General features: G+C 43.1%; 1 protein-coding gene across 1 annotated transcript in view; it reads left to right on the top strand.

The window, feature by feature from the left end:
* Positions 1–4,801: 4,801 nt before the first annotated feature.
* GALNT12 (polypeptide N-acetylgalactosaminyltransferase 12) overlaps positions 4,802–23,052 on the top strand; it is a 48,506-nt gene continuing 30,255 nt past the window's right edge. Inside the window, exons 1-4 of the mRNA XM_030011439.2 lie at positions 4,802–5,348; positions 18,621–18,790; positions 19,514–19,703; positions 21,923–22,108. Coding sequence (XP_029867299.1) covers positions 4,948–5,348; positions 18,621–18,790; positions 19,514–19,703; positions 21,923–22,108 — 947 coding nt within the window. The 5' untranslated portion in view covers positions 4,802–4,947. The remainder of the gene's footprint in view (positions 5,349–18,620; positions 18,791–19,513; positions 19,704–21,922; positions 22,109–23,052) is intronic.

Below are 23,052 nucleotides of genomic sequence, written 5' to 3'. Positions count from 1 at the left end.
TATATGTAGACATACGTACGTACATATGCATATACATGTACTACAGAGATCTGCAAACTGGTACAGGTTAGGTCTTCTCCAAGTAATCCACTGAATGCCACCCGTTTTTATTGGCGTGTCAGTATGAGAATTACAGAGCGTTTATCGGTCTGATAGAAGATCCCTGAAATAGCTGACAGTTTCTATCTCACTCATCAAGTCTGTGTTTTTAATCTATTTTATTTTTAGGCCTCTCTATCCACTGTTCTTCCTCTCATCTAAATTCCTGATACGCTCTTCCTCCGCGCTATGCGCCCAGCTTCGCTCTTGACCCAAAGCCTGCCCTGGAAAACAGGGTCCCCGCTGAAGCACCGAGGACCTCAACACCCACCCTCCGGCACAGACCTGCAGCTGGGAAAGTGGGGTGCAGCCTGTTTTGTGTTTTGCTTGTGCTACGCAGCTGTCTCAAATAAAGACGCTTTCAACACAAATACATTAATAAAAAAATCCTTGGCACTGGTAGGACAATGGGCTGAAGAATAATACTTAAAAAATACAGGTGCACTTGTGCTGCCAAAGGAGAGGAAGAGCAGCCAAGGTGGGAGTTGGGGGGGGCTGTTTCTTCGCAGGGCAATGCTGTTTTATGCCCAGTTAAAGCGATGGCGAACAATGACCCGTAGGCCTAAAGCTACCTCCAGTGGGTATGTTTTATAACTTGGCTGAATCTTCTTTTCCTTGAACAAATTTCCTATCTATCTGCAATGTTTTTGTACATCGTGTTCCTCTGATAATCCTTTTCCATTTTTTTTTAGAATACGTAAGTGTTGGCTGTTACTAAAACGAGGAACATTATTCTGGAACACGTTATTTGGTACTTTCTTTTCCCCTGAAAGTACGAATTTAGGAAGCTATTTGAACTTTGGGTTTATTAAAAATGCAGTTTCTATCAGCTGATACTTCTCCACATCCCATTTCCATTTTAGAATTTTGTTTCATTTTGAATGAAAATACAGATCTAACAAAAAAAAAAAAGAAAACATTGGATGAGGTAAATTTTAAAGCTTTAGTAAATTTAATACCTCTATTTTTTTTCTGTAATGTGTAGGTCATCACTACAAAATAAGAATAACTTTTAATAATAATACATGTTTAAAATAGTTCATCTTAACTTACCGCTTTAAGTTTTCCTTGTCTGTAGACCAATTCCTTCAATAAGCTCATGTACTTTAGGTAAACTAAATATTGTCTGCAATTCAAATGCATATTTCAGTGAGCAACAGATACGTTCTTAATTTCAGCTATTACATTCACTATAATGCAAGTTCTTATGGACAACTGCATATTGTTGTGTTTAGTCTTCTCTTAGTGCTTTTTGGAAGGTTTAGTTAATATTTTGTTTCTTCTTTTTTTGGTGAAAAAATACAATTTCACTTTTTTAAAATAAACTCTTCAAATGTATGAATTATTCCACTGATCTTCTGTTTTAATTTTGACAAATGAGGGCACAATAGATCTTCCTAGATAAGTAATTATAGGTTTTATATGACTTGTCCAGTTACTCATTTCTGACTGAAACTCTTGAAGCAACTGAGTTCATGGCTCACTAAACATTCTTACTGATCTTTAAAAAAATCCCCAAACCAATTGTTTTAACTTCCATTGTTATTAAACCTGAACACACACCCCCCCCCCCAACAAACCCAGAATTGCTTAGAACTTTCCCATGAAAACACTGCTACAAGCTTTATGCATAACAGGAAACTAATTTGCCTTATTAACCGTAGTTTTTTTTTCTCTGGGGCTTATTTTTACATTCAGAGCAAAAGTCTTTATACTCTAAGTATTTCAGCTCTGAATTTTCAGTCTTCCCATCTTAATTTAACCCCACAAACTTTTAAAAAGGTTTAAGAAAAAGTGTCTTTGACTTCACATTCTTTACATCTTGTTCAAACTTATTTGTGAATGCAACTGATTTATTCTTAATGATTTTTGCATTAACACCATTATTGTACTTTCCCTTGCTGAATTTCCTCAGATTTCTGTGCTTGGACATCATCCCTGAGGAACTACCATTTACTAGTATTACTTTCAATCCTCACTGTGATGATGCCTTCCCAGCTACTTTGCTCTAAGCGCATTATTACTACTGAGAGCCACCTCCCTTACTTTCCCACCAGCTGTAACCTTTCTTGTTTCTGTGGAAGCAAGCTGATGCTCTCCTACCTTTTCTTCAAGCCCTTTCTTCCTTTCTTTTTAAAATCTGACTGAGAGGTAGCTATGCTGGTTATCTTCTTCAACAGTCTTGTCTGATCTTACCCTGTCTGCCACTGATTGCAGCATGCCTCCTGCAGTCCTGTCACATTCTGTTCTCAGTTTCCCATTTTTTACTCTCAAAACTGGTTTTAGTCATGCGATCATAATTCTTGTGTTTCTTCCCTATTACGCTAATACTTAAAATACTGAAATAAAATACTTATTCTTCTAACACTTAAGAACCCCTGCAGCAGAACTCCTCTCTTTTCTTTCTCACTGATCTTAATTAACACTCAGTCCCATATTTTGCTCTTTACATCTTCCCAATGTCCCCCACTAATTTTTGGGGGGGAGTCCAGGAGGATGTCCTTCTCCTTTTATTCATTCCAGGAAGTCCTTGTTGGGCTCCTCATGTTTAATATTTCTGTTACCCTATTCTAAGTAACTTGCAACCTTACACAAAGGGAAAAACCCAAGAATGTTTGTTCCAGACAACCACACCTAAACCAGCAGCATGTTCCAGAAATGTTGGCTGTATCTTTAGGGTTTACTCCTCCACCAGCCAGAACCTAGTGAACTGCTTCTACAAACTCAATACCAACAACACCAGTTGGGCTTCCTTTATTCGGGAAGGATGGCGAGCAAGAAGACAACGCAATCACTGGGCGTGCAATTACTAGTGCCACCTACCTCTTCAGACCCAAAGCTTGGGCTGATAGGATAGGAAATAGGCACTATTTCCTTTATAGACAATGTATATTCTCATGTCCAGCATATTGGTATTTAGTAGTCGTCTCCAATGCTTATTTACACATGCATACTTCACTACTGTTATGCTTCAGTTATTCCAGCCGGTATGTGTGCTTTGAAACTAGATTTTATGCATGTATGATTATCAGTGGTAGAAAACTGTATAGCTGAATAAGAAATAATGAAATTATACCTATACACACACCCACGCTCATCAGCAAATCCACCTAAACTACTTGATTTATGCTAGTTTGCCAGCGTCAGGATGACTCATTATTATTCACCACCCTTCTGTCCAGAGCAAGACCTCCGCAGTAGTTGACAGCCCCCGTGTTTGTTGTCACATACAATATTGCCGTGTAAGATCCGAATCAGCTCGTAGTTGTATGCTGTGACCCTGTCTGGTAGTGACGAGGTTTCTCCCCTTCCTTACTGTCAGATGAGTTTTCCTCCACCCCACAGCAGCGCGGGTAAGCACTGCCCAATACCGCTTACCAGGCTGAAGTCCCTCTCTGGGGATGACCGGGGTTCTCTGCTGGGTTCATCTTGACAGGCCTCGGGATAGTGCAGTGAACGGTCTCTTTGCAAAATGCGTAGAGCAAACGACACCTCAAAGCGAGAGTTTCAGCTCCCTGCTGAAGACGAGAGGTAAACTGTATCAATTATGTTACACTTACGTTAAGGTTTTTCAAACGCAAAATCACAAATTCTCACGTAATCTTAGGGCCTCAGGATCGCATGTTTAGACAGACGGGGCTGCATCCTATTAGGAGGTGAAGTGAAAAAGCAGCGTGGATGTGTTTTTGAGTATGAAGCAAATTAGAAAGTTTCGACTAAATGCCACAGTTGCTTTTTTCCCATCATTCAGTCAAGCCATGAAATGGACTGCCCGTTATCTGGGAAGTCAATTGGGGTTTTTCACTTGTCTTCTGGATTTCTATCTATGAGGCCACATCCGTTGACTTTTTTTATTTCAACCAAGAACTCCGCTTTCTTCAGTGAGAGAGTCTGTCATGGCTTCTTGGCCCATGTTCTCTTTACTTCTAAAGCACTTGCTGTTCTAGAGGCAGCAGAAGGGATGAAGCCCGGTTTCCTACGGACTTGTTTCCTCCAGCCCCGAAGCTCTCCCTAGTCCCTTCGTGACAAATGGCCTCCCTCGCTGTCCTCCTGGAGCCCCGGCTACCTCTGTCAGGAGACAGCAAAGCCTTGGGACCGTCCCCATGGCCTCCAGTGGCCAAAGCAGCTCACCGCGGGCCCTCTGCCAGCCGCACTTTCCCTTGCCGGGAGTACCCGTGAAGGTCGGCCACACACAGCCACCAGCGTTCGCGAAGGTCCCTCAAGCTTCAGGGTGACCAGATGACCTTCTTCCCCGGGGGGGGGCGTAACAGGAGGTGTCCGCAGGGGACGAGCCTTCCTCCCTCCTCCTGCACGACCCGGCAGCACCGGCCCGGCCCCGCTCCGCTCCCTCCCGGCAGCTGTCGGGGGCGAGCGCCCGGGGCTGGGTCTCACCACCGTTCCTGGCCCCACCGCTGGCGTCCCCCGCAGCGAGAACCCGGAGCTAAGCCGCAGGCGTGCGTGCCTTCTTCCCCGGCCTGCCGGGGCCGAGCAGCCCGCCGACCACCGCCACGGAACGGAGGACCGCGGCCGCCGGGGAACCGGCCGGGGAGCGGCGCAGCCTCCCCCCCCCCCCCCTCCCGCCACCGCCTCAGCGCTTCGCTGACAGGCGGGGCGGATCCGGGGCCGCCGGCGGGAACGGTTCTTCCCCCCGCCCCGCGGCAGCGCCCCGGCGGGCTGGCCGGCGGCGGGGCGGGGAGGAGAGGAGGGAGGAGCCGGCGGCGGAGGAGCCGGGCGGGTTTCCTGGCGGGTAACGCGGCGTGGGCAGGTCTGTGAGAACTTCTCCGGAGTCCGCCCGGGGCGGAGGCGCGTCCGCCTCCGTGTCCGGGAGAGGCCTTGCCCGGCTCTGCTATGGCCGGCCGCCTCGGCCGCGGGATGTGCTGGGGCAAGCGGGGCAAGCGGGGATGCCGGGGTGGGGGTACGCTGCTGGCCCTGGGGTTGCTGGCCGCCGTCGGCTTCCTCGCCTGGCGGCACGGCCCGCCGCCCCGCCACGCCGCCCGCCGCGCCCCGCCGCTGCCTCCGCAGCAGCCGCCTCCCGCCGCCGCCGCCGCCGAGCTGCTGAGGAAGCCGGTGTACGCCAAGCCGGCCCTGGACCCGGCGGCGTTGGGCGAGCTGGGCCGGGCGGTGCGTTTGGAACTGAGCCCGGCCGAGAAACGCCGGCAGGAGGAGAGCGTCCGCCGGCACCAGATCAACATCTACCTCAGCGACCGCATCTCCCTGCACCGCCGCCTGCCCGAGCGGTGGCACCCGCTGTGAGTACCCGCCCCGCTCCACCTGCCGCCGGGCGGCCCCGAGGGCGGACGGGGCCGGGAACGCTGAGGGGGCGAGCGGGGCCGCTGAGGGGGCGAGCGGGAACGCTGAGGGGGCGAGCGGGAACGCTGAGGGGGCGAGCGGGGCCGCTGAGGGGGCGAGCGGGGCCGCTGAGGGGGCGAGCGGGAACGCTGAGGGGACGAGCGGGGCCGCTGAGGAGGGGACGAGGCTCAGCTAGAGCCGCTCTTGCAGGCAGAGGGCTGGGCGGGAGAGTCGTCGCTGGGAAACGGGGGCTGTGAAAAGCGTCTTCCCCAGCCGCTTTCACGTCGCCAGCCTTCGCTCAGCCGGTTATAAATAAAGCGTCGCTGGTGTTGCCTGGTTGCCGGTTTTCCACGAACGGGGAGCACGTTGGGGGTGCCTGCGCAGCTCCGGAGAGGTGGTTTTCCTCTGGGCTCGGTGTGGTTTGAGCCCTTAAGCCGGGGCGCGCTGCCGTGTTTCTCCTGCCGCTGTCCCCCGGGCAGGTCACCGTGGGCAAGCAGTCTACTCTTCCAGTCGCTCCCAGTTTTACGAGTGTCATGCTTCCCGGGCTTCAGCCTTGCGTCGCGTTCGGATGTCTTGCGCCACACAGCATAAAGCAGGTTGTTTTTATCATCAGATTTTCCAGGAGCATAAAAATACTCACAGAGGCGTGCGGCGCCCTTCTAAACTGGGACTTTGCTTGAGCCTGGATACTTAGTTGCTGGGACGATTTACATTTACAAATTACATTTACAATTGTGACCCTAGTGCTAGATGGTGGCATAAGCAATTGTAAACTAAGGATTAGATACCGTTTGTTGAGACGATTCTAGTTGACAGGCAGCAGTTCAGTGCAGTCGTGAAGCCAGTGCCGCACAGCGGGTCCGACTGTACGATCGGTTCTGGCCTAACGCAAATACTCAGTTTAGCTGAGTGTTTGTCCTGTAAGCGAGCAGCCAGCTGGTGAGAGGAATGGGTTGAGTAGTTACAGGTATGTGCCTTCCATCAAAGTGGTCAGGACAGAGCCGGGGCTGCTACTGACTGAGTCACCTCTGCTGTTTCACCTGACCTTGGCTTCAGCCGGTTTATTTCCTTGCAACAGGTTTGTATGGGATGGTAGCAAAGAGCTGTGGAAAAAGCAGGGCTCTGGCTCTACCGCGTGTTCACTTCACGTCAGCGTGTCCTGTCCAGTAGCTCACCCAACTCTAGTTGTAAGTGCTGAATCTAAACCACGAATCCTATGATAGCTTTCAAAAAATTGCGATGCAAGTGTGAGGCCTTTTTATCATAAATTTAAGCCTGGCAGTAGGCTTGTTTTTCTTGGTTATCTTTTATTCTCCCCTTACAAGCAGTCTGTAGACCGGAGGCTAAAAAGGACCTTTTTGATTGCTTTTCGACGGGAAGCATTTAAATCATTTCAATGAATTATTCTGGACTCTTGCCATTTCTTTCAGACAAGATGTTGGAGGAAATGGAAGATCACAGTTGTTGAGAAGGGGACATCATAGATGGGAGGGAGGTTCCTGAAATGAAAATAATATAAGTGGGCAGATGGATTTTGCTACAATGACACATCCTTTTTGATTTGAATATTTGGCTGTTGAAATGACAAAACGTATCCTAAACCAAAAGGATTGCAAGGCATCAGTGACATAATCTCAGAGATAGTTGCCTTCTGAGGCTGGGGCTGTATTGTACTGTTGTAGTATCTGCTGGCAGGTGCTTCCTGCCTTTTCAGACAGTTAAATCTAAGTGATGGCAGAAATATCACAGAACATCTATCTAACTCACACAGCAAATGTAAAAAAAAAAAAAAAAAAAAGACCCTTCCCCAAAGACAGTTTTGCAATAAAATTGTTAACTACCTCTCTTAAGAAGGAGGACCGTGTAAGAGATCTAAGTTAAAAAAAAAAAAAAAAAAAGTCTTGAAAAAGGTATCCACAAGCCTGTAGCGATAGAAAATTCATTGCACTTCAGTGTTGAAAGGTTAAGTCTAGGAAAAATATGATTTAGTTTATTTTAAGGTTGGTAATGCTTGACCATTCATGATCTTTAATGAACATTTGGGTAAGGCTACAATGGTAGGAAATAAGTAGTAATGGTAGACTTCAAGTAGACTTCAGCTGTCCACAAAAATGGTGCAAAGGCTGAATTTTTAGTTGTGATCAATGAAACAATTTTGGTACCTGAAGACCAGAAGGTGACAAATGCACCATTTTTTTAGTGGAGTCCCAGAGGAGAACCAGAGAACTGTGTGCTGGCAAGCCTTGGATCTCTTCCAGGCATATTATTTACAAGCTGTGGTAACGAAAAGTAGCAGACAGGTAGGTGTGATCTATTGAGAAAGTCAGCTTGGCCTTTGTCAAGGATGACGTGTCTCACAAACCTATTGGAGTTCTTTGAAGGCTGTAATTATATGGATAAGCAGGTGTGGTGTTATTTCCAGAGGCTTTTGATGAGTTCCTTAAACAGCTGTGGAATAAGATGGAAATTCCTTGCATTTATAAATAACTGGATAAAAACTGGGAAGCACTTGTTTTCTTTTCTTTTTTTTTTTTTTTTTTTTAAATAGCGTAGAGTCCCTGGTTAAGTTCCACAGAAATCTGTGTTGGACCCAATGCTGTTCAACTTACAGCATGGCTTCCATACAGAAGTGACTAATTAATTTAAAGCTCTTCAGCCTGAAAGACAGACAGGCTACTGAGAGAGTGCCTCTTGCTGAGCCACTCCAATACTAGGTCCATGCATGAAGTGGATAACACAAATTCTGCCACCTGCTTGTTCCAAAAATCCATTTCCTGTACAGTATGAGGAATTCCATCTACTAGAAAATCGACATCAGGTATTCGTGAGATACTAACAGATACTATGCTTGGAGACATTTTTCTGGGCGATGGGCTTTTGGTCTGTTTCAGCATGTTCTTATGTGTGTGGAGGCGAGTCTGGAAATTTTAGATCCCAGGAAAATGGGAGGAGGAAAGAAAGGGAAATAAAGATAGGCAACATCCCCACCACCTGGATGCCCCACTGCTCCTTTTAACCTTAATGCCCTCCCACATTCATCAGTGAACCCGTTCTCTCGGTGTGAATTGTGAAAATCACAAATGTGAATCTAGTGAAAACTACAGTTTTGCTAGTAAGATTGCGAATATCTGAACCAGTAAGCCTTTACACCTGGTCTGCAAAATTATGTATACAAGGTGTTGTGTTGCTGTATCAGAAACTGATGCCAAAAAACTTCTCCCACTGCTACGTGTTGTACATCCTGGACTTGCTATCAGATGAGAAATGTGGTGGTTGTTATTTGCTAGTACCTCTGTCTGGTAATACTGTGCAGGAAGAGAAGAATAGTTTGACTGAGATTACTCCCCCAAATAATGTACTGTTTGACAATATTTGACAATAAATCCTATACAGATGTTATTTATTATAAAGTTTTTGAAATTTTGGGTGTTTCTCCTACTAATATATTCCTGCCAATGTAAATATTCAGAAGACCTTTATTCCTTCATGTTCTCACAGACCACTGTAACATGTTTTTCTGAGAATTGATCCTGTTTCTATTGAAACACCGACTTGGAGAGCTTGACAATTTGTATCGTTTCCTTTAGACAGTTCCTACTTCCTTTAACTGTCTGCACTTGAGGTTGGCAGCTGATAATAATGTGTTTTCATCACACAGAAACTTTTTGGGTTTATTGGTGGCTAGAATTGTGTGTGTGTATATATATATGTATGTATATAAGTGTACTGCAAGTATATTTATACATAAATATATACGTTTAAACATATAAATAAACATATATATAGAAATAAACTATAAAAATGTTCTTTTGTACAAGGCTAGGAGTGAAATATGCCATAGGGTCAGAGAAGACGGAGGTTGGAAGGAACCTCTGGGGTGTCTAGTCCAACCTCCTGCTTGAAGCAGGGCAACTTCAGTCTTAGAACGTGTTGCTAAAGGCCATCTTTGTCCCGTCAAATTTGGAAAGTCTGCAAGGATAGCGATTCAAGAGCCTCTCTGGGCACCTCTTTCAAGGCTACATCACTGCCACAGTGAAATCTTTCCCCCTGCCACCCCCCCCCGAATCATGATGTTGTCTAGATGGCCCAGGTTGTCTTCCCAACGTCTGTCCTTCATCTCTTGAGTTTATACACACTGGGGAAGCAACCAATATAGCAGGTTTAAAACAAGCAAGCATCCTCCGTCAGACATTGACCTACGGAGGGCCGCGTTGGGGCTGATGCTGCTGCTCTGCCTTCCCCCCCGTGCAACAGCCGGGCTGCATCCTGTCCTGTGCAGCTTCTCATCGTGTGCTTATTTTACAGGACTGCAGGATTAGGCAGACAACTGATAGGGTCTCTTAGACAGCCTTTTACAGTGTGTTACAGCGTGTAAGAAATACATTTCCAGTTTTTCTGCTTGGGTTCTTTTAGATTAAGGACTGTTCTCAAGCATTGTTCCTGATTTTAGACATTCTACCTTCTTTATTTTCTTTCTGTGTTTCTCACAGTAGGGGTGCGTTGCACATTTATTTCGGGGACGGTTTCTGTAAAATCACACCAGCCGCCTTTTGGCTGACTCTTGTTACAAAAGGAACAAGGCAGGGATAGGCACTTTTGTGCTGACTCGGCATTTTGTGATGTCTCTCTCATGGTAGAAGCCGCCTGAATCAGCCCTTGGGCCTCATTTCACTTGTGCTTGAAAGCAAATGGATTTGTAAGTCTTTCCTGCCTTTCCTTACCTGGCAAACGATTTTGAGTAGCCACAAAAGCCCCCAAAATATTGAATGTGGTCTGCATAATAATTAGCAGCTATAAAAAAAAGTTTAAGAGATTTATTCTTTAATTCTAGGTAATTGTCTGTGTTTTGGAGAGAGCTTGTTTATATGTAATGTTTTATGTATGCATGGTTATATATATATTCAATTATCTGTGTATATATATTTCAGTATCTGCATATAGATATACACAAATACTTAAATTCTCTGTCACCATCATTTATACCTATAATATTACTTATTTTTTGGGATATTGTCTCTGAGCTTAGCGTAACAATCTTGTGCAAAGATTATTCTGAGTTTCAATACTGCTTTTCCTGTCTGTTGCTAGATTTGAATGTGACTCCTTTACAGTCTTACTTGCTACCATGGTTTGTTTTGTTTACTGGGTTGTAAATACCAACTTATGCAGGCTGCTCATCTGATAGTGTCTCACTAGCAAATTCCCAGAAAAATGCTCGAGACGAGGTTTTGGCCCCTCTTCTGCTCCAAAAATCACAGCATCTGATTTTGATGGGCATGCTGCTCCTGCCAGGAGTTTTAACCTGACCCCGTTCCAGGAAACGGCGCAGCAGCCAGGTGTTTCCTCCTCAGCCCACTGCGACTTCACCCAGGCGCTTCTCTTTCATCTGTTACCTAAAGGTGAAATGACTGCAGTGACTTTTTTTGCAGTGCGTGTAGGAAAAGTGAACTCTTCAGAGAGCTTATCTGCAGGAGCTTGACCTTGCCGGCGCATCCCTTCCCTCTAAGCGCGCAGGTGATTCCACGCTCTGTGCCCAGGGCTTGCTTTGGCGTAGGTATTCCCACGCTTTACATTGGGTCAGAGTCCAGCAGGCACAACACTCTTCTTACGAGCAAACGCTTTGCATAAAACACTTACAGGTATATTTGGTTCAGTAGTTTCATAACACTGTGGTCACTGATTTGGGGTTGGGTTTTTTTTGTTTTGTTTGTTTTCTGAGCTTTTCTGGAATGGATCATTAGCTACTAGTAACTACATTAATCGTAATACCTTTTAGTCATTACTTTATTGTTAGTTGGCAGGATCCCTTGCATTTATAGACAGGCTTTAGACCTGCAAAGCAGTGTGTCTCTGGGACATCTCATTCCTCCCTCATACAGTTAAGTGAGGGAGTAATAAACCTGCAGTATTGTTGTTTTTGTTGTGTTTTTTTTTTTTAAATAAGCAGGCTTGCATTTTATAGCAGTACAAAATACAGCAATGCTTCCATAAGCGCTTTGATATTTAGGATATTTTACTATTTTTGTTCCCTATCTTCTGTAAAAATGTGTCAGCTTTCTTTGTCATTATGCTTTTGTTTAATAGTCACATGCAAACATTTTCCAGAAGAGCTCACATGATTATTTTTTGACTGTTTTTCTTTACAGCTTCTGGTAGAGATCCTCAGCTTCCTCTGACATCTAGATGAGTGCTTGGTTTTGGTTGATTTCATTTTTAACCTGACAAAGTTCCCAGATCAGTGATAGTAACCACAAATCACGATTATTTTTTTTTTCTTTATCCAAACAGTACTTTTACTATATACCATTGTCTGTAAGGACCAGGTGCATCCACACCCTACTATTAGTGATGGTTACAATAACTTCTTTCAGTTATTGTATTACTTAGCAAAATATTTTTCTTGTCCTGAATCACATTGGTCACATGAAAGTAAGTTTCTGAATGTAGATGTAGGAAATCGTATGGCTCTGTGCAAGTGTTAACTGTATCTCACTGCTTAGGAATAAAATTGCAAACATGGGTAACTATTTGAGCAAAATGAAACTACTGTTTCAAATCAGCAAAATAAAATAAAAAGTAATTGTTTTTTCCCCATGGACACATGCAGAAATGCCTTCTCATCTGTACTCCAGAATCTGGGCTAGGTAGGAACTTCTATTGCCTTTTTCTAACAATTTGGAATTAGGGCGATCTATGGATTTCTTAAATTTGTGGATTTTAGGATATAGATTTAGTCCACCCTCATGGGAGGGCTTTCTAGACAATTTTTTCTTGGCGTATTTTTAATCTGTCTTAAACAGATTTGCTTTTTTTGTTTTTTTTCCCCAAACATTTTTGCAAATACTTTCCTCCATTTCAGACTTCCCAGCTTTTTTCCTTGCTTCTCACAATGTTTTTATACTAGCCAGCACAGCCCTTTATTATCTGAATTCTTAAAACGGTGTTTGGCAGCCTGTCTTGTCGAGACCTCATTGTCACTGGGAGAATTGTTCTTTAAAACATCAAATAATCTGGAAAACCATTTCACAGTCTAGCTAGCCTCTGTTTTCAGGGTCTTGATCATATCACGGTGTCGTAGACTGTACTGAGGGTGCTCTCTCCTAATGTGTTTTGTTTCAGCAGACACAATTTCGGGAGTGTTTACCTGGGCTGGGAGCAGGCGGTGGGGAAGCGTGGGCCAGCGTGGCTTTAACTCATGCTGCTTACGCGTTCCAGCCTTGCCCCGAATAATTCGGCCGTTCTGGCAGTTATCAGCACCTTGCTGCTGTCTGCTTTGCTAATCGGACCAAGACACACCTTCCGTAAACGTCAGCGCCTTGTCATGCTGCTGAACCTGGGATGCTCATGGACAGACCTGCTGAGCCCTAAGCTGCTGCTGGGAGCAGGAGGGGAGACGTAGAAAAGGGGGGAGAAGAGGACCCCAGCACAGCTCTGTCCTCTGCCGTGGCTTTGGGAGGGTGGGAGAAGGAGGTGGGAGAAGGAGGTGGGAGAAGGAGGTTTTTTCTCATGGGGGAAGATACTTGGCAGACCCCTGAGTCCGCGTTGCCGCCTCTGCAGTTTATGGGGTGGGAGCAGAGAAGGTGAAACCCACATTTGAGCCCACCTCTTACTAAAAGAGCATCTGCCGTTTAATTCAGTGTCTTTGTTCAGATTAGGAAGAGAAAAGGAGGTTGTATTATGAGTTGGCGTGTCCACAGCCCACCGTAGCAAACCCAGCAAGCCCGGTTCCTAGCCCACCGCGTGAAACCCAGCCTGAAGTAGGACCCTAACGGTGTTTGCTAGATGACATGATGATGGTGCGTATATGGCAATGTCACATACCGTAGTCACATAAATCCTGTTAGATCAGATATATCAGTGACAAGTGCTGTTTTGAACTTTTTGAGAGAAGCCACACGATCTTGAACTTGCCTGTATTCTCGGACATTCACATTGAGACTTCAAAAGCAAAACTTAGATAGTATACCGTTAGCAAGCATTAAATAATCTATGAACAGATTGTATTCTTAACGAATCTTGATACACTCACAGGACTTTTCATATTTTTTCTTAAAATATGAGTAACTGTGCATATAGAGCATCAAATTTGGAGATTAAAAACGTATTCTCCCTTGCCATATCGTTGTTGCAGTTGTGATGAAAGTCTTACATAAAAGTATGTCAGCAACCATTCCTCATTAACTCATGGCAGCGTGCCCGGTGTGCACACATTCATGCTCTCTCTCCCTGTGTATAGATACGCATCTCTAAGAGAAACAGCTCCTTACAATGAAATAAATTGAGTGATTACATTAATTGACACAAATGTTCTCCAAAATAGCCCATTTAATTTTGTTTAGGCATTTTCTGACTGATATCTCCTTAGTTTCTAATAAATAACCTATTGTAAAACTTGGTAACAGAAGGCTTCGTAGTGTAGTAGATTCCAAGGTTAAATTATTAAACTTGTCAGCCATAGAGTCTCAGTTAGACTGTGACTTGCAAATGCAGTGTAGAAGGGCAAAACCAAAAACCCACAGGAATGTGAATGTATGCCGATACACCTTTACATGCTTTGCTTCGGTTTGCGTTTTGTGGAGTTAGATGTTTGAGTAGATGCCATAGTGAAAGATCCAGGAAAGTTGCTACACAGTGAACGTGGTTTTAAGTTTGTGTTCGGGTACGCACCAGCATTACTCTCTCTCTCTTTCCATCTTTAAAGATTCATGGATGAATCCAGTTAGAATTTAAAAATGTAGATGTTTGGTTTAGTTTTAGTTGATAAACAAAAGCTTTGTCCTTTGGCGTTTCTCGTTTTATACCTGTCTTTTAAGCCACAGTGACCAAGCAGGAGGATTCCTGGCACAGTCACCCAGTGTGGCAGAGGGTGCCTGAGGGAAACGGAGGACGATGCAGAAGCGGGCTGCTGCAGGCGCAGGGCAGTGTCCCAGCCCAGTCCCAGACGCGATTTCTTGGGGTGCAACTCCGCTGTGCACAAGGACCCCGCTTGTGCGTTTTCTAATGGGGCTGCAGAGAACAGGAGCCACCGGAGGGCAGAGGCTGAGCGGGTGTCACTCCTTTCCATCGTGTTATCCGTTATCGTTGTTATCCATTATAAATCAGTGTTTTTGAGTGCCATCCGAGTCCTGTTTACAACTTTATGCTTTTCTTTTGTTGCCTCTAAAAAAGCTGCTCACATGTGCTGGCAATAGGTTTTTTCCTCAGTGACTGATCCTGGTATCTGGTAACTTTTTCCAAAATCCTCTTGACTAGAGATACATGTGCTTTTCTGAAGAAAATGAACCCACTCAACATGCACACGTAGTTTTAACTTCGGTGTTTGGGTTTTTTTTTTAAATATATATAATTATTACCTATGTAAATAGTGAAGTTCCCGTGGTTGAATAAAATAATGAGAGTAGTGAAATAGTATGTTGGACTTCAAATAACAGTGCTTCTGCATTTATTGTCCATGCTTGGAAATGTCACATTTACAGGCAACTCATTTCCTTGTGTCTATGTTATGTTTTTACCAACTGTTTGGTAGCTATGATAACGAGGTTCAAGGTGCTGTATCAGGCAGCCCATAGTAGGGACTATAGGTAGTTTCCTGTTGTTTAACTTCAGCCGTAGGAAAGTTAAGCATCTGCTCTATCGTTAAAATGTCTATGGACAAGGGAGAGGTGGGAGCCCATAAAGGTCTGTTTGTCTGTGCTACATAAATGGCTTAAGGAGGGTGAGGTGGATCGTCTTCTGGATCTGTCTTTACGGTCAGGCAGAGTCCAGGCAATTAGCTCAAAGACAGCACCTACCTTTTAGATGGCTAACGTGAGACGCAATTAATCCTGTCTTAACATGATCCCCTATATTGGGAAAGGGCAGCCTTATGCGTTTGAGGATGGCACTAAAGAGTGCCTTAGTCAGAAGCCAAAAGCAGCTTGCAGTATAGGCAGTATAAATACACATTCCCAGTATCTGCAAAAACACATTTTGGGACTGCTGTCACCAGTTCGTATCCTCCCTGTCATTTTAATGACATGTTGTAATTGATACGCATTTGTTTTTCTGAATAACCCAAAGTAGGAGTGAAGTGATTCACTTGGAAAGTAGGAGCTTGGATACTTGGCTGACACATGGAGAATAAAAATACATCCTGAAGTTTGCAAAGGTGAATACAGAAGATGCACTGCTAAGGTGGTTCTGTTGTAAATAGTAGTGGGGAAATGGAAAAGCTGAGCTGTGACTGCTAGGCTTTAAGTCAGGTTTCATACTTGTAGTGGGTTTTTTGAAGCTTGTATATCTTGTGAAGTGGTGATGTTTAGTGTCCATGTGCATGCTGCTTAATTGTTATTCAACAACACTTCTAAGCGTTTCCATTTCAGGCATTCATTCTCTTTTTAAGATTTTCTTACGCTATTATTTTTCCAGGGTTTAAGTGCTTTGTGTTTGTAATCTCCCCAATGGGATTATTTTTTAAGACTTAGCAAAGCTCTTTGAAATTTCTTTCAGTACAGAAAGATAAGAAGAAATGTGCTTCATTTTAGCAACAATATTTGACACTGCTAACAGCTGAGATCTTGTAGCAATCTAGTAAGGAATATATGTCTTGGAAATAATGTCTGAGATAAACATGCAAATCTGCATAGAAGTTGAATTAAAAAATTAGAAAAAAAAAGTTTCAAAATTTTAGTTGGTCTGTATGTGACGATTAGTTTTCCCCAAAATAAACATAATGTACTAAATAAAAAGCAAAGCTTTCAGTTGTTCTCTGTGTATTTCAGTATGCCAGGTGAGAGATGTCAGGTTCTCAGCCCTGTCCAGCCGGCCAGTTGCGGGGAAGCGGGCTGCAGGGGACTGGGGAATGGCTGAGCACCACGGAGCTGGTAATAAAATGCCCTTTTTAGTTTTGGCCTCTTGGTTCACTTCAGAAACCTAAGAAACGTGTACTGTGGTATGTCCCGTAGGAGGCTGACCTTTTTCCACAGTGTGGGGTATGCTCAACGAAGGAGGCAGCAGTGCACAGTGCATCACAGACAGTTAGGGGATTGCCTTGCTCTGTGCCAGATTATGTTTCCCATCTCCAGCATGGAATTTTCAGGCAAATTCATTTAAGTCTTTAGTTTATAATTAGGGTTATAAGCTTCTTTAGACCTTTTGGAGTTCCTTTTTTAAAGAATGGAATACAGCATTCTTATTCGGTGAATCCTTCTGACGTATTTTCAGAGAAAGCTTTCCTGGAGGTTTTCTCTTTATTTCTTTTTTCCTTCGATTTTCTAAAATGGGTAGGTAAAGATCCCATTTCCATCAAGAAATGAACTGAAATTACCTGGTACAAGTGACTGTGATACATAGGAAGAATTTTTTCCTGGCAGTACTGAGCATAAATGTGTTTCAGTAGGCTAAAGTAAATATGTGTTTCTAAAATTGGATTCATAGAGTAGATTTTTCTGAGTTAAAAAAAAAAGTTAATTAAAATGTCACTCCTTTTTCATGTGTTAATACATGAACATTTGGCAAAATAAATCACTTCTGTTGCCAGCCATTGGTGTGAGGCAGTTCTCTGTGAATGCCCCTGTTTGCCTCAGGACAAGTTACAGCCTGGAGGGACGGGTATTTTTGTACTTCACTGTATAAGTGTATGTGTATCTACCTATCTGTGTATATCTGTATGTGCGTATGCATGCATATGCATCATGTACAATGAGTGGTGTTGCATAGCATTCCTTTCGTGTTTGAGAAGCTGCCTTCTGTGTGCCTCCTCTGCCTAAGTGTCATTTCTCCTCATTGTTTCCTCATTTTCAGGTATTTATTACAAAAGTACTCTACAGACTTTTTTTTTTTCCCCTCATAAGAATTTTAAGTTTAGGAATATTCAGATTCAAACTTCTTTTTTTTTTTTTTTTTTTTTTTTTAGTTTCTGTACCACAGATCTTAATAGATGTTGCCTAATCTGATCTTAATAGATGTTACCTAATCTTTACAGAAACCTATAAGAAGTCTTCTTTTATTGCAAACACAGCAACGTTAAATGGTCAGTAAGCATATTCTCGATGTGCTATAGGTAAGCAGGTTTTTTTTTTAATGTCATTTTCTGGGTGTTTTGGGGGATTTTGGTTCCCCTAAATTGACCTAAGGGATTTTGTCATCACGTTTTCTACTGATCTGTTCTGGTTTCCCTTTTCAGCTCCCTGTAGCATAGGTTTTGGAGGACTTATTGCTGTTCTGGTTTGGTAGGAGGGGTGTCCTACCTGCTTCGATATCTGTTGTGACCGAGCAGTCTACAGAAGCTGACGTATGTCCTTCTGCCCCTTACAAGCCCTTGTGGCTCCAGGCAGTAAACTGGAGGCATAAGAAAATTCAAACATCTCTAAACCATTTCTGTTGGTTTTTAACAAAACTGCTCATACAGGTTGCTCTAAGAAAAGGGGAGAAATGGTAATAAATACCTTCATTATTTTAAAATTCTTTCAGACCAGGGGAATCTTTAACAATTTACACATTTGGCTCAGCTGTAAGATTCTTGGCATCCTTATGTTCATTTAGGGAAGTTCATATATATATTTATAGGAAATACATTCTGGAGCTTAATCCAAAGGTTTGCAAACTTCCTGGCTCTCCCTAGAGCCAAACCCATGCATTTCTATGTCTGTCTGTGTTTTTTGTGGATTTCACTATTACATCTTGGCAGTTCCGTGGTCTTCCCAAATTCTGCTTCAGTGTACATACGTCTCAGCTCTGTTGCTGGGTTGTTTTTTTTCTCTTTATACGTTGCTGTTCCTTCACAGTTGTATTTTTACTGTCTAGCACTTGTTTTATTTTCCAAAGCACAAGTTATCAGTAGTTTATGCTACTGTTTTACCGCACTTAGGTTTTATATTTCTTTTTTTTTTTCCTTTCTGTAACCTGAGGCAAGTTTTGGCCATTGCTTGTTCCTCTACTTGAGGCAGTATTGTATAAAGACAGCTACTGCACATACACCAGCCCCAAATACCTTCTATTATTTTTCTTCTTGGACATTTTGGGGGGTTGTAGAATTTTAGTCATAATGCTGCTGCAGAAATGGGACTTCTGGAAGACCAGCTTCCTGAAAGCATTTGCATGACTTTTCCGTGTACATACAGTTCTTTTAAGATCCTTTGTATGTTCTTGCTTGCAGTTAGTAAATAGCATACAAAATCTTCATTTGAGAATAGTTTTCTGAAAATTAACAAATGCTTTTGCACTAGTACTAAATGTAATCCCCTCCCTTACAGATGCAGAGAGGAGAAGTATGATTATTACAGCCTGCCAAAAACCTCCGTTGTGATAGCTTTTTATAATGAGGCTTGGTCAACACTTCTGCGAACTGTTCACAGTGTTCTTGAGACATCTCCAGATATACTTCTGGAAGAAATTATCCTTGTAGATGATTACAGTGACAAAGGTAGGAAGAATAATTCTAACTAATGGTGATTGTTGATGGGTTTTTTCGGCCAGTCCACAGGAGAAAAAGATAGCCTGTTTGGGTGACATACTGTAAAATTGTACAACATAGGCACCTAATTGGAAAATAGTTTTTTCTTGTAGCATGCCAGTGAAAAATTTGACTTGTGGACCAAATGTTTAGAATGGGGAAGCACGTTTGCTGTGTTGTAACATGAGTGCTTGCATACATAGATAACCTACGGTCTGGTCAAAGCATTTCAGGCTTCCTAATTTGAGCAAGTTTCAATTGCTCCAAGGTTGCCCTGGTGTCTAGTATAGCGAGAGCTACCTGGTTATCTGTTTTCATTTGAATTATGGGACACAAAGACAATGCTGGCATTTTCCACCACACATGAATTGCGTTAAGAATAAACCTTTTACAAGGGAAAAGTTTTATGTAACATTTGAGAAGCACTTAACAATTTGGGAATGAATTGCAGAGGCAAATACGAAACATTCAATTTCTTGAAAGTAACTGCGATTTGCGTCCATCCAAGTTCTGTGCTTTTTCCTTGTCCTTTCCTAACGTAGGCGGTATAGCAGAATCAGAGGTCAAAATGCCGGTATCTTTAAGGCACTGCTATAAGTAGTATGCTACTGAAAAAGGAGCTTTCTGTAGCATGACGTAAACCAATCGTTCCAGAACTATATTCTTTCTTTGCATTTTATTTGTTTGTTACAGAACATTTAAAGGAGAGTTTGGAAAACTACGTGGCTGGCTTACGCAAGGTGCGTCTTATCCGCGCAAATAAGCGAGAGGGGCTGGTTCGAGCCCGGCTGCTGGGGGCATCTGTGGCGAAAGGAGACATCCTGACATTCCTGGACTGCCACTGCGAATGCCACGAGGGCTGGCTGGAGCCGCTGCTGGCAAGGTGAGGTTATGCTCTGGGCTGGTTTTCTGTCCTGCTGCAGAAGGAGAAGGGATGGTTTGGCGCACTTCTGCAGTAGAAAAATGGTTCTTGCTAGATGTTTGCCAAAGGTTACCCAAGTCTGGTCCCTGAGGCGCCGTGAGTGTTTGTTTCGTGGCAGTGGGGTAGCGAGTAGAAGCATGGAAGGGTTTTTGTTTTCTCCCAAGGACCAGGCTGCTCTTTTCCTTTAGAGAAAGGAAAGTTTTGTTTTCAGGAAGAGGAATCCTCCCCCAGCTTTGAAACTACCTTGGGAAAGGGGGCTGCTTCGATCAGCCTGGGTGGTGGGTGAGAAGGTCTGGAAAGATGCGTGTGCCGAGACATGCCCTGTTGCAGGGCAGCGTACACATAAGCAGATTGGAAGAGAAGTCAATAAACTCTGTCGTCCCAGTCCTGAGCTAATCCATCTCTCTCTACCTGGAGACAGGTTTCCAAAAGCACATGCTGTCTTAATGTGTGTAAGTCTTCCTGATTCCTAGTGGGACTTGTGTTCTCAAACTCCCCATGTCCATCTGAAATTGCATCTGGAATAAGAATTTTTTTTTTTTTCTTAAAATTGTCATATTTAACTTGTTTCTAAATTTCATACCGAGTATATTCCAGATAACTTTAGGTTAACTTTGAACAGTATAGATAGTGTGAAGAAAGGAAAAGGGGTAAAAATCAAAGTGTAAGCATGGTTTTAACTACTGTCCTCTGAAGAAACAGTATATCACTGTGGAGACGATTCTGTAATTTCTTCACTTCTTCAGCAAACCACTAGATGGCAATCTTGAGGAAGGATTTGGATAATTTTAAGTGTAATAACTTACCACCTGTAAAAAGTTAGCCCTGGATGTGTCTTGGAGTTTTTGCCCTTCTTGCTGCAGATGCAGACGTACATCTCTAAGGGGATGTTTGCATGGCATATCTGACTCAAATATATGGGAGCAGTACAACAGTGTTAGCATTTTGCAGTGCAAACATAGTTGTATTTGTAAACTGCCTGTGCATTGTACCATCTAGTTAATTCTTAACTTGGATAAAAGGTGATGGCTTTTCACTTACCTGATTCCTTTCATAACTGAAATCACGTGACAGCTACCTAATTTTTACTCCTTTTCCTTTATGGGAGCAACAAAGCACTTTTACATTTTATTGGGATTTTTGTTTCCTCTGTGTACATATCATTCTCATTGCGTTGTATATAAGTTTTATGCAAGTGAGACAGGAGATAGCAATATTTGCATAAGCCCTTTTGTGCACTCTACCAAACAGGATTTCAATGGGAGATTATAAAGAAGAAAACAGCGGTGTTGCATCTTCCCTCCGGCAACAAGAGACCATTTCATACTTAAGGCAGTCTTTCTCAGCTCAGACAATACTTCTTTGGAAGTTCTCTGCTGCATTTAACCAACACAAGCTGCTCTAATTTCAGAGTCAGAGCCCCTTGGTCAGCCTGCGGGTTTTAAACTTAATAATCCCTTGAGGAACTAGCTCCCCTCGAATGACAGATGCATCACAGTTCCTCCTTGTTTGGCAATATAAAGCGTTCAGTTTTCCTTCTCCTCTGGAATACGCAAATCGGTAGATGCAAGGCTAAAACAAGTACCAGCATCTTAAACAAGTCACTTCGTTTCACTGAACTAACAGGAGGTGTCTAAGACTAGTGTAGAGCAGATTGCTAAAGAGTGATTTAGGAGAATGACCTTAGCTTGAGCTTGGGTTCTTGAAGCTGATCTCTCCTAGTACCGAGAGGCCTTTTGAGAAATTGAGGTGAAGGCAAAGGAACCCACTGCATTTTGTAAGGGCAAATGCGTCTGGCAAGGAATCCAGAAAACCCTGTACGGTATTGAGAAAAGGGAAGAAGGGGTTTATCTCCTTGCAGAAGTAGACCTGCAAGAAATGTCGTCAGCTCTGGTGTATTCTTAGTATGATAAAGATCTTAACTATCTTTAGATCAGCCTTGCTGATAGGTATGTCATTCTGCAGTACTATCTTGTTTCTCCTTTTTACCTCCTATGTTGCCAGGGTTTCTGGAGGCCTCCTTCATGTGTGTTTCACTGGTGGAGATCTAATTGCAGCATGAATTGAAAAGGTGCAATACTTTGTGTTTGGTATCTGTAACCGTTCTCTGTTCTTGACAGTTCTAGTTTTTGAGAGAAGTTTCTAATGGAAGTCACCCTTTGCTTTTAAAAACACATTAGGATTGCAGAAGAAGAATCAGCTGTCGTCTGCCCTGTTATTGATGTTATTGACTGGAATACATTCGAGTACTTGGGAAATGCTGGTGAGCCACAGATTGGCGGATTTGACTGGCGGCTGGTCTTCACTTGGCATAGTACCCCTGAAAGAGAACAAAAACGGAGGAAGTCCAAGACCGATGTGATCAGGTTAATTTTTATGCATCTTATGAAACTGTGAATGTTACAAGTGGTTTTGATTTCACTTGGAAATGCCTGGTGCTGAAAAATATTTGAGAAATGAGCATATTACTAAAAATTACATATTTTGTTTAGTTCCCCTTTTTTCCAAAATAGCTCCTGCTTACCATGCTCCTGGAAAAGTATTGCTCTAAAAGCTGAAATTCCTGTGTAATCTTCCATATGGAATCCTTATTGAGCAAGTAGTCTCTTGACTGCTGCAGGCAAACTCCCGCAGATGCTTACCAGCACACTGAAAGGTTGTAACTGAGTAACTAACATGGGAGGATGTCCTCTGTGCAAAGCAGAGAGATCTGAGTTGTAAAAATATGATTGTGGTCAACGATGAAAAAGGGAGAAAAATCATCAACCAGTAAGAAGGCAAAAGTAGTTTTGAAGACTTTATCTGTGCTGTAGCGGTGGTTCCTTGCGCTGTTTTCAAAGGTGAACCAGTTCTTTATTGGAATGAAATGATACAGCTCTACCCACCATAGTTTCTGTGAAGGGCTAACTCACAGGAGCTCATGCGGGTATCTTCCTTGTGGGTTTTAGTTTTGTTTTCTTTTAAGACAAGTTGCAGTCAGTGAGTGTTATTTGTCACTCCATGCTCTATTTTTAGGAGAGGTGAGGTAAGAGTACCAACAATGCATCTGGAAAACGGACACTGTAGGCAAAATCCTGAAGGTTGAGGGTCTGCTACGTTCAACTTGGAAGTTACTGTATTTCAGCAGTTTATTGTAGGAAATGAAGCAGCTATTTGGCATTTTTAACACCACGATTTTGTTAGTCCTTGCTTTTATTTATAATCTGTTACCTTATGGTCTACAACAAATACAGAATGATTAATTTTTCTCAGTCTTTTCTAGGTTGCTTATCGTGATAATAATACCCAGTACTTCACAAATATTAATGAA

Source organism: Aquila chrysaetos, chromosome 4, assembly GCF_900496995.4.
Source record: "Aquila chrysaetos chrysaetos chromosome 4, bAquChr1.4, whole genome shotgun sequence".
In the NCBI taxonomy this organism is placed as follows: domain Eukaryota; kingdom Metazoa; phylum Chordata; class Aves; order Accipitriformes; family Accipitridae; genus Aquila; species Aquila chrysaetos.
Note: the sequence above shows the minus strand (reverse complement) of the source record. Positions and strands in the feature narration are given on the sequence as shown.